This window comes from Mesoplodon mirus (assembly GCF_964341445.2).
Source record: "Mesoplodon mirus genome assembly, chromosome: 11".
NCBI lineage: Eukaryota > Metazoa > Chordata > Mammalia > Artiodactyla > Ziphiidae > Mesoplodon > Mesoplodon mirus.
In genome coordinates, this window is record NC_138987.1 from 28,610,616 (window position 1) to 28,624,218 (window position 13,603).

The 13,603-nt window shown below is 38.3% G+C and overlaps 1 protein-coding gene across 10 annotated transcripts in view; it reads right to left on the reverse strand.

The window, feature by feature from the left end:
- Nucleotides 1–13,603, reverse strand: part of SLC41A2 (solute carrier family 41 member 2) — a 152,401-nt gene that overhangs the window by 46,849 nt on the left and 91,949 nt on the right. For all 10 annotated transcript variants that reach the window (XM_082634448.1, XM_082634450.1, XM_082634449.1 and 7 more), the window contains exons 7-8: nucleotides 9,087–9,234; nucleotides 3,580–3,659 (exon numbers count right to left, since the gene is read on the reverse strand). In XM_082634448.1, the coding sequence (XP_082490574.1) occupies nucleotides 3,580–3,659; nucleotides 9,087–9,234 (228 nt within the window). The remainder of the gene's footprint in view (nucleotides 1–3,579; nucleotides 3,660–9,086; nucleotides 9,235–13,603) is intronic.

Here is a 13,603-nt window from a genome sequence, read left to right on the forward strand (position 1 = left end):
TAAAGAGTAGAAGGGAGAAAATAGAAGCTTGAGAAGGCAGAACATTGTGGGAAAGGTGATTTAGAACGAAAGAGTCGAGCACAATTGTAAACTAAAGAGGAAAGGTGGAAGAGAGGAAGGTATGGAAGATACAGGAAAAGTTAAGATAACTGGGAGTAAGGATCCCATTGGAGGTGTAATGGTCTTAGATAAAAGAGTCAGCTCTTCTGAGACGGAGTGAAAAAGGTTAAGAGTAGACACTGTTAGAGCTGAAGGGAAAGGAAGGAGAAGGAAGGTGGGAGACACCTGCCTCAAGCCTCTGTTTTCTCTGCAGAGCTGCCCTATAAGAAACATTAAAGGTGCTTCTTCTGGAAGATGGAAAGCAATGCCAGATGGAAATCTGAATCTACACAAAGGAAAGAAGAGTGCTGAAAATGTTAAAAATGTGGGGAAATGTACAAGATACCACCCCCTCATTTTTTATCTTTTTAAAAAATACTTGTTTAAAGCAAAAATAATGTTATAGGATTTATAACAAAGTAAAACGTATGACAAAAAGAGACCATAAGAGTGAAAATCCAAGTATACTGATATAAGGTTCTTATCCTTTATGTAAAGTGATATATTATTATTTGAAAGTAGACTGTGATAAAGATATAATAAGACCTAGATCAGTAGTTCTCAAAGTATGGTCTAGGGTTTAGAAAGAAGATTAGATCCAGAAATTCCAACCCCTCTCTAACAAAAGTACCAGAGGGGAAACTCACAGTATCCTGTGGAAAAGAAATCTTTTTAACCTAATGTTTCCAAAACTTAGCTGACCACAGAACTCACTTTTCAACACCTCAAGAACTATTGTTACATGAAATATATTTTTAAAAAATGTTACTGGGTCTGAGAGATGTTAATAAGCATTAAAAGATACCCTCATCACAGTATCAACACAAATATGCCTTACTTTAAACAAAGTGTGTATTCCTGTATCTAATATAACAGATAAATTAGTAGCTGTTCATTTTGAAGGAAAAAAGTCACAGGCCTTGGGATATCAAGCAGATCTGGGTTTAAACCACCATTTGCTAGATATGAGACCTTACCTTTATTTGAGGATTAAATAACATAACATGCGTAAAAGAACTAAAAGTAATCTGCCACAGAGTAAATACTCACTAAATAGCAAATGATGGGGACTTCCCTGGTGGTACAGTGGGTAAGACTCTGCGCTCCCAATGCAGGGGGCCTGGGTTCAATCCCTGGTGGTGAACTAGATCCCACATGCATGCCACAACTAAGAGTTCGCATGCAGCAACTAAAGAAGTCTGCATGCCTCAACTAAGAAGCCCAAATGCCACAACTAAGAGTCCGCATGCTGCAACCAAAGATCCTGCAGGCCGCAACGAAGACCCAGTGCACCCAAAATAAATTAATAAATAATAAATAAGTAAATGAATATGAAAAAAATAGCAGATGATGATGATGGTGATAAAACAGGGAGGGGTCTTTTAAATAGTACATCTCAGCACACTTAAAACGAAATTCAATTCTCAGAAGTTACACCTTTTTTGAGAAGCAAGGAGTGAATCTTCTCAATCAATGTTTTTTTTTTTTTTAATTTATTTATTTTATTTATTTATTTTTGGCTGTGTTGGGTCTTCGCTGCTGTGCACGGGCCTTCTCTAGCTGCGGCGAGCAAGGGCCACTCCTCGTTGAGGTGCACGGGCCTCTCACCATGGCGGCCCCTCCCGCTGCGGAGCACGGGCTCCAGGCACACGGGCTTCAGTAGTTGTGGCACGTGGGCTCAGTAGTTGTGGCTCGCGGGCTCTAGAGCGCAGGCTCAGTAGCTGTGGCGCACGGGCCCAGTCGCTCCGCGGCACGTGAGATCCTCCCAGATCAGGGCTCGAACCCACGCCCCCCGCACCGGCAGGCGGACTCCCAACCACTGCGCCACCAGGGAAGCCCTCAATCAATGTTTTTAAAGAGCATAATGTAACATAAGATGTGTTCACTGTGATACCCAACTAAGAGGTTTACTTACTGAGATAGAAAAAAGATTTTACCACTATGCCATGCCATGCACAGACTTCCAATGAGGGCACTTTAGCAAACTGTTTCTTGTAAAAGGCAAAATAACAGAGATACTCACTAAAATCTTACTAATAACGGGGTTGTAATTTAAGTTAAATTTCTCACTGAGATGCTGGGCAATACAGTTCTAACAGTCATTGTTGGGTAATATTCATGCTAGTGAATTCATCAAGTAATAGTCACTGAAGAGGATTCAGACAGGGGGGAAGAAAGTGATAGTTATTCCAGGCAGTGAAAATTAGACCTGTGTATGGCCATAATGCAAGAAGCAAGTCGCAATGATAAAGGATAAAGTTGTGTGCGTCCAAGAGCATATAGAGAGGGCCTTGATAGCTAGGCAGAAGAGTTCTAATTTGATCTGACAGGCAGGAGGAAACCACTGTCAAGTTCATCATCTTAAAACTAATGTAATAAAAACAATGTTTAAGGTAGACCCATCTACTAGTGACGTTCAATTTGCATCGAATAGGGAATGAGTCAGGAAGACTACTTTATTACTTGAATGATGGTTGAACTGAGACATTAGTAGACTACAGTACTAAGACACACTTGTTATATAAATAAATGAACAAGTGAATTATGTTAATGTACAAATAGACAAGATTTGGTCATTATCTCTTCAAAGAGGATGAAAGAGCCAGGTTGAATCAAATGGGTCCATGATGTTAAGGGCAGCTGATGGGGAGAATGGTGCTGCCAGGAAAACTGGGAGGGGCATCTCTAGAGGAAATCTGTTCAGGTACCCCACAATTAAAATGTTCAGTAAAAATTTTAGATATGAAATTAGATTTTAGAGAAGTTGCCTTTGTAGAACATATTTCCTTATCCATAAATATACAAAAGTAATATATATTAAATGTGTCATATATCCTGTGATACGGTTTTCCCCAGGTAGCATTATTTTAAATTATATTGGCTTAGGCTATACCGAAATCCAGTTTAATGACTGCCAGCCCAAAAGCCAGTAGGACTGGATTAAATTTGTCTTTTTAAATGGAATTTATATAAAAACCCCTGTGAATTTAAGTATTATAATTCCCATTTTATAAATAAGAAAAAATATAAGGCAGATTTGAAAGGGATCAGCAGAGGAGTGATAGATTTTAATGGAGTGAATTGACTCCAGCAATGCTTAAACCTAGCTAACTCTAGTTTATCCACAAAAATTGACAGGGACAGCAACACAGCAGCACAAGAAAGCAAGTAAGCCCAAAGTTAATGATAATATAGAATTGGAATATCCTATTTTGCCACAGGAATCTTAAAAATCAGGTATGTCTGATTCTCAAACTAATATCTAGAGATAAGATTAAGTGAGAGTTCTTTTCAAAAATGTGTTCTGCATACTGAGAACATACAGTGTAGTTTCCACCATGAGCAACAACCTGGGATTGAAAATCAAATGAATAGAATGGGAAGGTAGGCCTCTTAAAATCTGAACTCAAAGGTTCCTGTTTGTACCTAAGAATATAGAGAGATAGGATATCATTATGAAACAGTATATCTAATTCTTACCATTAATAACTGGTGTGTAAACAACAATCCCAGCCAAGTTTGGATCAGATACAGTTGTGTCCAGAATAAGGCCCCCAATGCTGAAAGAAACAAAAGCATATAATTTAGGGAAGAGGAAAGGAAATGTACTAATTTGAAGTTGTTCTTTATATACAAACACCCCTACCTTTAAACATAAAATATTTAGACATTTTAAAAGTTGAATAAAAAGAAAAAATATTTAAAGTAAAAATCACTGTCAAAAGCAAAATGTTGAAAACAAAACATGGCATAAGCTGTAGCCCCACGTTTCAGGGCCCTCCTTCTGGTCTACATGTTTACATACGTTACATGTAAAAAGGAAAAACGCATATACTTTAAGTGCATTAAAATATCTGGAAGGACATGTAAGAAATTATTAACAATGTCCACCCCTAGGGGTGACACTGACAGGAGACTCATGGTCATTTTATATCCTTCTGTACTTATTAGTTTTTTAAAAACCATGTGCATTTATTACCCTCATAATTTAAAAAAATGTTGAAAGAGTATTTTTTCATATTTGAAGTAAGCAAGCCATTAAAGAGATGACTTTTATTGTGTTAAAACTAGATACAGTAGATTACAGTGTCTGACCATTGGTAAATTAAAACAATGAGTTGCAGCCATAGAAAGAGCTGATCTGAAGAACAGAGGTCTGGAAAAATAACATACAGCTATACAGTGGCAAGATATACTCTCTCAGTGTCTCAATGGAGCTTGGAGATTTTTTGTTTGTTTGTTTCCAAAACCATTATCAATTGGTTAACTTCAGTCTGTTGGTCTACATACTATAAAACAGTGTCAGTCCCAGTATTTCATGGGATCCTGTTGCCAAATCTTCCAGGAAAACACAATTCACATTACAGAAAAATGAACTATATGCTGTCAGAGAACAGGGTTGATGGTCAAAGTATCAGATCAAATGTTCTTACCACTACCTGATAGTTAATATTAGGAAATTATTAAATCTTTACTATTTTAATTCTTTAATAATATAAATGAATGGCTAAATATGCCTAAACTGCTAGGAGTTCCCGTTAAAAGGTATACTATAAAGTCTAAAAACAGTCATCCTTAGAAATATTTTACTATGTAATTTTTTTTTTTTTTTTTTTTTTGCGGTGCGCGGGCCTCTCACCGTTGTGGCCTCTCCCGCCATGGAGCACAGGCTCCGGATGCGTAGGCTCAGTGGCCATGGCTCATGGGTCTAGCCGCTCCGTGGCACGTGGGATCTTCCCGGACCGGGGCACGAACCCGTGTTCCCTGCGTCGGCAGGCGGACTCTCAACCACTGCGCCACCAGGGAAGCCGCACTATGTAATTTTTAAAAAATACGTATTTCATAGAATAAACTAGTTATGTGTCAAAGAATAAATCTCCCTGCCAAAACACACGATCATGCTGTGTATATAACATGACCACTTGATAAAATACATTTTTAAATATTTTTATTACCCAGGTGATAAAAACTTATCATAGAAAAATTAGAAAATACAAACAAAAAGAAGAAAATAAAAATCAACCATAGGGCTTTCCTGGTGGCGCAGTGGTTGAGAGGCCACCTACCAATGCAGGGGACATGGGTTCGTGCCCCGGGCCGGGAAGATCCCACATGCCGCGAAGCGGCTGGGCCCGTGAGCCATGGCCGCTGAGCCTGCGCGTCCGGAGCCTGTGCTCCACAACGAGAGATGCCGCAACAGTGAGAGGCCCGTGTACCGCAAAAAAAAAAAAAAAAAAACAACAACCATAGTTACATCATTCAGGGTTATATATACTGTTACCATGTTGATATATAGCCTCCCAGACATTTTTAAACATGTGTGTATATATATATATATATATATATTTTTTAAATAAATTTATTTATTTTTGGCTGTGTTGGGTCTTTGTTGCTGCACGCTGGCTTTCTCCAGTTGAGGTGAGCGGGGGCTACTCTTCTTTGCGGTGTGCCGGCTTCTCATTGTGGTGGCTTCTCTTGCTGTGGAGCACGGGCTCCAGGTTCACGAGCTTCAGTAGTTGTGGAACGTGGGCTCAGTAGTTGTGGCTTGCGGGCTCTAGAGCGCAGGCTCAGTAGTTGTGGCGCACGGGCTTAGTTGCTCCGTGGCATGTGGGATCTTCCCAGACCAGGGCTCGAACTTGTGTCCCCTGCATTGGCAGGCAGATTCTTAACCATTGCACCACCAGGGAAGTCCAAAACATGTATATTTTTAAAAATAAAAACTCAAATTGTAAAAGTAGTTTTCTTCACTTTTATTAAATTTTATTTTTATCAAATATACGTGCATCATTTAAAAGGCGAAAGTACCACAAAGCTTATAAAATAGCCCCTAGCCCTAACAACACATCCTGCTCTCCACTAGCAATTCTTTTTAACTCCTTTAACTGTTTCTTCTGGCATTTAATCCTCTATTTCTAAACAGCATGTTTATACTGCTATTTCTTGCTTTTTAATTTTAGACATTTACCTAATGATGTCCACTATGGCAGGTGAGCATTTAGTCTCTCTTCCCCTTCCCTCCCCACTTTAGTCCCTTCACAATTCCCTTCCTTCCTCTATCCTGCCAATCTGGTTATATTATAATTTTTGGTGAAATATTTAGGTTTTACTTTATTTTAACAATGAAATCATTATTCACAACTGGGCCACAAAGTGTGTTATGAGATCTCCCCATTTGTACTGTTTTGCCTTGTTTCATATTTTTCCTAATTTTTTAAGGTACTTATCACTAATTCAGAATCAAATTTGGAACAAAGTTAATAAATGGTCTCTGAATACATACTCATCAGGTACCAATCAGTTCCCCCTTTTTTTTCCTTAGAGACATTCCTTCTTAAGGTCACTGTCTTGCCAACCTGGACAGTTGCTCTGTAGGTCTGATGCTCAGCTGTCATTCTGTACCTTCCCTTCACCTCCCCACGATGGGTCTTGGTTTATGTACTATGACCAGGTCCCAACATTTCATGGGATCCTGTTGCCCAAATCCTCCAGGAAAACACAATCTACATCATAGAAAAATGAACCACATGCTGTCACAGGTTTCCTCATTCTCGTGTCATCTTCCTTCTTGATTATTTCCTCATTTTGATAGACATCTTCTCTCAGCTTTTATATGAGAGGGTATACGGGAAATAAATTTTTTGAGATCCTGCACGTCTGAAAGCTTCTTGAGTCTACCCTTATGTTTGCTTGATACAGTGAGCACGTTTTATGTTCAAAACAATTTTCCCTCAGAATTTTGAGGGAATCACTTGGTGTTGCAGCTGGACATCATTCCAATTCCCAATCCCTTATATGCAACTGGACTTTTCTCTCTGGAAGCTTTTGGGATTTATGATAATGTACTTTGCTTGGGGTCCCTCCTACTCATTGTGCGAGGTATTCAGGGGGCCTTTTAAATCTGGAAGCCCATGTTCTTCAATTCTGGGGAATTTTCTTGTATTATTTCTTTGATAATTTCCTCTCCTTATTGTTTGCTCCAATTGTCCACCTCTTTGCTTTCTGGTCTACTTTCCAGGATAGTTCCTCAACTCTACCCTCAAGATTTTTCTTCTGATTCTTTTTGTTTCTACTATTTATACATTTTTAAATTCCCAAGAGCTCTTCCAATTTTTCAAATCCTCCTTATTAGAGCATTCTGTTCTTACATTATAGATGCCATAACTTCTCTAATTTCTCTGAGGATACTGGTGGTCGTTTTTTGAGACTTTTCAACTATGCCTGCAATTTTTGGGGAACCTTTTTTTTTTGTCTCTGTCATGTTAAAAGCCTTAATCAAATGTCTGGTGACCGTTTACTGTCTGCTCCTCCTTAAGGGATACTGCAGAGCATATCTGGAGCTCTCTGTGCACAAGGGCAGAACTTGTCAGCAGGCGGGCCTCACTGAAGAATGATCAGATGGGCAGGTAGCTCTTTCACTAAAGGATCCACAGGGTCAGTTTTTGTGGGTTTTTCTTTTGAGCTGATGAGTTTCCCCAGAAAGGAATTATCTAATTTTTTGCCTGGGGGTAAAACCCAGAGTGCCAGCATTCTATGAGAAAAGAAAAGGAAGTGGGATCAGGTTTTCATTGTTCAGCATGTAGACTTTTCCTTAATTCTTGTTTTTTATACAGTGTTTAATCCACAGCCTCACTGGTGCAGGTGATTCTAAATCCAGAGGCTCTATGATTTAGCCTCTCCAGGGTTAATTCTTGTCTTCTGTAGAATGGGAGGGGGTAGTCACCTGGGTGGTCAAGCTAGCAAAGGGCTTTAAGGTTCTAATTGCTTCTTACTTTAACTTTCAACCAATCTCCTTCATTTCAGCTTTCAGAAGTTCTTAGTGCCTCTAAATCCTCCACCTTTTGGGGTGTCTGAGGCTCAGTTCAGCTTGCTTCTTATCAGTGTCCCCTTGTCCTGCAGGCAGTTAGGTTTTAGCTTTTTTCATTCTGATAGTTCAGTTAACAACCATAGAACCGATTCCTATCTTACTGATTTTGTTAAATCTTTCACCTACTGTCCTCTGCTCCCCTTCTGTTTTTGTGGTTGTATAGCTTTTTTTTTTTTTTTTTTTTTGCTGTACGCGGGCCTCTCACTGCTGTGGCCTCTCCCATCGCGGAGCACAGGCTCCGGACACACAGGCTCCGCGGCCATGGCTCGCGGGCCCAGCCGCTCCGCGGCATGTGGGACCCTCCGGGATCGGGGCACGAACCCGTGTCCCCTGCACCGGCAGGCGGACTCTCAACCACCGCGCCACCAGGGAAGCCCTGTATAGCTTTTTTATTCTTTTACTGTCATTTTAATAGCTTCAATAAGGAAGAAGATAAACATGTCAATCTACCATCTTTAATAGGAAATTCATATTCTTTTCTAGCTTTCTCCTTTCACCAAATGTATAAGGAACACCTTTCCACATCAAAGGAATGTTACAATGTTACTCTTGATGGCTGACTAATATTCCATTTTGTGACTATGTCACAATTTATTCAATCAACATCTGATTGCTAGACATCTAAGGTGTTCTCTCTCTTTTTTGTTATTAAAAATTCCACTGTGATGAAGATCTTTACAACTTAATCACTTGCATAGAGCCATAATTATATCTTTAGGTCCTGTCGGAGTCCTAGAAGTGGAGTAGTCAAATGGTATGTACATTTCTAAGGTTTTCTGATACTTATCTGAGAACTTACTGTTCAAAATAAGTAATGTCCTTGTCAGGTTAAAACTCACACAGACAAAGACAAACACCACTAAATTTTAATCATCAATCTGGTAAGGATTTGGTTGGGGAAAAGTTTGAAACTGGTAGCAAATGAGGTTCCATACATCCACTGATTTCAATAACTCTTGTCACTATATCCTTATTACTTGGGATAATAAAGAACTGACTGTATAAAATGATTGACCTAAGAAATAAAAACAGGCAATTGGTTTGTTTTAATATATACATAGGTACATGCATATAGAATAACTGCCCCCCCCACACACACACAAACACACACTTTAATACTAACCTACTTATAACCATAGCTGTTATCACAGGCTCCCAGCCTGAGTGGAGAACCGTCCTTGTGGCTGGATGTTTGGCAGCTATTATAATCCAGATAGGAGTTAGAGCCAAGAAAAAGACACCAACTAATGGAGGAATGTAGTAATAGGTCTCTAAAATTCAAAAAGAGACAACATTTCAATCTCTCTTATAACCATGTAGCAGATGTAAGTATTAAAAGTTTACCAGACGATATGTTATCAAACATACTCATGCTATATACTTTCTATAAATTTCAAACAAAATTGAAAACTATAGATAAGGTAAAAATGTTAAATAATGTAACTGAAAGCTAATACATTAATTCAACATTTATTGAAATAGTTATGTGACCTAGATGTGAACAACAAAGTAATAATAACAAGAATAACAACAGTAAAAAATCTAACATTACTTGGCTCCTACCATTTGCCAAATATTGTGCTAAATGCTTTATGTTTGTTGTCTCGCTTAATTGTCCTCACAGGTATGAGGTAGAAACTCATTCCTACCTTATGAAGAAACTGAGGCTTAGGAGCTTAAGAGCACCACTAAGAAACAGAAAGAACTGGGAGAAAATGACATCTGTCTGACACTGAAGTTAGTGCTCTTAACTCCAAACTATAAAGTCTAATAGGACATTGTTTTTACCCATCAGGATCTTAGAGCACAAGCATTCCATGGAATATTGGCCGATGGATTGATCATAGATATCCTCCTAATTCTGAATAGTGTTCCAATATCCAAAATGAAATTGAAATACTAGGTTTAATAAACAGATTTCTCCACTGCAAAATTACTCAGAACCTTTAATATGCAAAGGCAGAATACAGTATACTATATGAACCAGAGTTTGGCCAGACTACTTAGTTTTACATCTGATGTTACAACTTACCTTGGATGAGAAATTTAACTTCTAAAAAGAAAAACAAATATCGTATATTAACGCATATATGTGGAACCTAGAAAAATGGTACAGATGAACCAGTTTGCAGGGCAGAAATAGAGACACAGATGTAGAGAACAAACGTATGGACACCAAGCGGGGAAAGTGGCGGGGGGTGGTGGTACGGGATGAATTGGGAGATTGGGATTGACACATATACACTAATATGTATAAAATAGATAATTAATAAGAAACTGCTGTATAAAAAATAAATTAAATTAAAAAAAAGAAATTTAACTTCTATAAATTTAAATTTCCTTATCTATAAAATAGTAAAAATTATTATAACTATTTCATGGGGTTATTGTGAGTCTTAAGAGAATTAACACATGTAATTTAACTAGAATAGCACCCAGGCACATAGTTAACATTTACTGAACACTTACTAGCATCATAATCATCATTGCCATTGTTATTAACATCTTTCTATTTGTGACATACTCAGATAACAGATTGACAGGATTTTTTTTTATACCTCTCTGTGGTAGATTGTCTTACTTGATCACAATTATTCATTCTCTCCCCATTCTTGTTAATGCTTTCCTATAAAGAGATTTTAGGAAAGCTTATTGACTTTGGGCTTGGCTATTTGTCTAGCTTTGTAGACATGACGTATGCCATCTCTGAGCCAAATCTGAAATGTGCTTTTGGAAATTACTAGAAGATTTATAAATATATGTAGATAGATAGATAATAAACTGTTTTCAGACACTGACAAGTGGCATTGCAGGACTGTGATCCCTGAGAGAGGGGAAAGAAATGAGATAAGCCCTACAATAGCCTGAGCTTTCTGACTAAAGGCACATTTCAGACCACAGCTCAGGAAGGGAGAATTTCAGCAGAGTGAGTCTAACGCAGCAGGAATTTACAGGGAAGAATACTGGAGAAGAGGAAGCTATTTGAGAGGGAGCTTGCAAACTGAATACCAAGCCATGCATGCATAGGGTGAATTCCACAAGGCTAAGCCAAGACAATTGGGGAGTTGTAAACTAAAAAAATTCCCAGAGTGTACAAAGGGCTAGAAGTCATTTGAGATCTAACCCCCTAGATAGGAGCGCCTCTTTCAAAACTGACAACATTCAGTGGAGACCAGAGAAGGGACACTTCTTAGTAGTAGGGCTAGCCCTCTTTGAAAACTGAGAACATTCAGTGGAGACCAGAGAAGGGACACTTCTTAGTAGTAGGGCTAGCCCTAGTGTAATGTCTACTCTAGATCTATTCCACAATGCAAAGTACTAGCCACTATATGATCACAGCAAGATCTAGTCCAGTGAAGCTTAAAACCAAGCCCTGGGGCTTCCCTGGTGGCACAGTGGTTGAGAGTCCACCTGCCGATGCAGGGGACATGGGTTCGTGCCCCGATCCAGGAGGATCCCACATGCCGCGGAGCGGCTGGGCCCGTGGGCCATGGCCGCTGAGCCTGCGCGTCCGGAGCCTGTGCTCTGCAACAGGAGAGGCCACAACAGTGAGAGGCCCGTGTATCGCAAAAAAAAAAAACCCAAAAAAACCAAGCCCTGTAAGGCTCAAACTAATCCACAAACAGCTCCCTACAAGAACAAAGTCCATGAAAACTATAAGATGCTGATGAAAGAAACTGAAGATGATACAAACAGATGGAAAGATATACTGTGTTCTTGGATTGGAAGAATCAATATTGTTAAAATGACCATGCCACCCAAGGCAATCTACAGATTCAACACAATCCCTATCAAATTACCAATAGCATTTTCCACAGAACTAGAACAAAAATTTTTTTAATTTGTATGGAAACACAAAAGACCCCAAATAGCCAAAGGAATCCTGAGAAAGAAGAACAAAGCTGGAAAAATCACACTCCCTGACTTCAGACTATACTACAAAGCTACAGTAATCAAAAAAAGTATGGTTCCAGCACAAAAACAGACTTATAGATCAATGGAACAGAATAGAAAGCCCAGGAATAAAACCACGCACTTATGGTCAATTAATTTACAACAAAGGAGGCAAGAATATAAAATAGAGAAGAGACAGTCTCTTCAATAAGTGGTGCTGGGAAAACTGGACAGCTACATGTAAAAGAATGAAATTAGAACATTCTCTAACACCACATACAAAAACAAACTCAAATGGATTAAAGACCTAAATGTAAGACTGGATACTATAAATCTCCTAGAGGAAAGTGTAGGCAGAACACTCTTTGACATAAATTGCAGCAATATTTTTTTGGATCTGTCTCCTAGAGTAATGGAAACAAAAACAAAAATAAACAAATGGGACCTATTAAACTTAAAAGGTTTTGCACAGCAAAGGACACCATAAACAAAACAAAAAGACAACCCACAGAATGGGAGAAAATATTTGCAAATGATGTGACTGACAAGGGATTAATTTCCAAAATATACAAACAGCTCGTATAGCTTAATATCCAAAAAACAAACAACCCAATCAAAATATGATTAGAAGACCTAAATAAACATTTCTCCAAATAAGACATACAAATGGTCAACAGGCACATGAAAAGATGCCCAACATCGCTAATTATTAGAGAAATGCAAATCAAAACTGCAATGAGTTATCACCTCACACCAGTCAGAATGGCCATCATTAAAAAGTCTACAAATAATAAATGCTGGAGAGGGTGTGGAGAAAAAGGAACCCTCCTACACTGTTGGTGGGAATGTAAATTGGTACAGCCACTATGGAGAATAGTATGGAGGTTCCTTAAAAAACTAAAAATAGAGTTACCACATGACCCAGCAATCCCACTCCTGGGCATAAATCCGGAGAAAACCATAATTCGAACAGGCACATGCACCCTCAATGTTCACTGCAGCACTATTTACAATAGCCAAGACATAGAATCAACCTAAATGTCCATCAACAGATGAATGGATAAAGAAGATATGCAATGGAATATTACTCAACCATAAAAAAGAATGAAATAATGTCATTTGCAGCAACATGGATGGATCTAGAGATTATCATACTAAGTGAAGTAAGTCAGAGAAAGACAAATATTATACTATATCACTTATATGTGGAATCTAAAAAGATGATACAAATGAACTTATTTATAAAACATAAATAGACTCACAGACACAGGAAACAAACTTATGGTTACCAAAGGGGATGGAGGGGGGAGGGGTGGGGGGGACGGGGGGGAGAGATAAATTAGGAGTTTGGGATTAACATATACACACTATTATATATAAAACAGGTAAACAACAAAGAGCTACTGTATAGCACTGGAAACTATACTCAATGTCTTGTAATAACCTATAATGGAAAAGAATCTGAAAAAGAGTATATATATATATGTGTGTGTGTATGTATATGTATAACTGAATCACTTTGCTGTACACTTGAAACTAACACAACACTGTAAATTAACTATACTTCAATCTTTTAAAAAAGCAAAAAGGAGAAAAAATACTCTGTAAGGAAAAAACAGTCAAGCACTTAACATTACATTCACAATGTCTAACATCCAACCAAAAATTATTTTTAAGAGTTTGAAATTATATTTGGTTGCATTTATAAACCTAGTTAAATACCCTGAAATATTCTATTTACTTTAG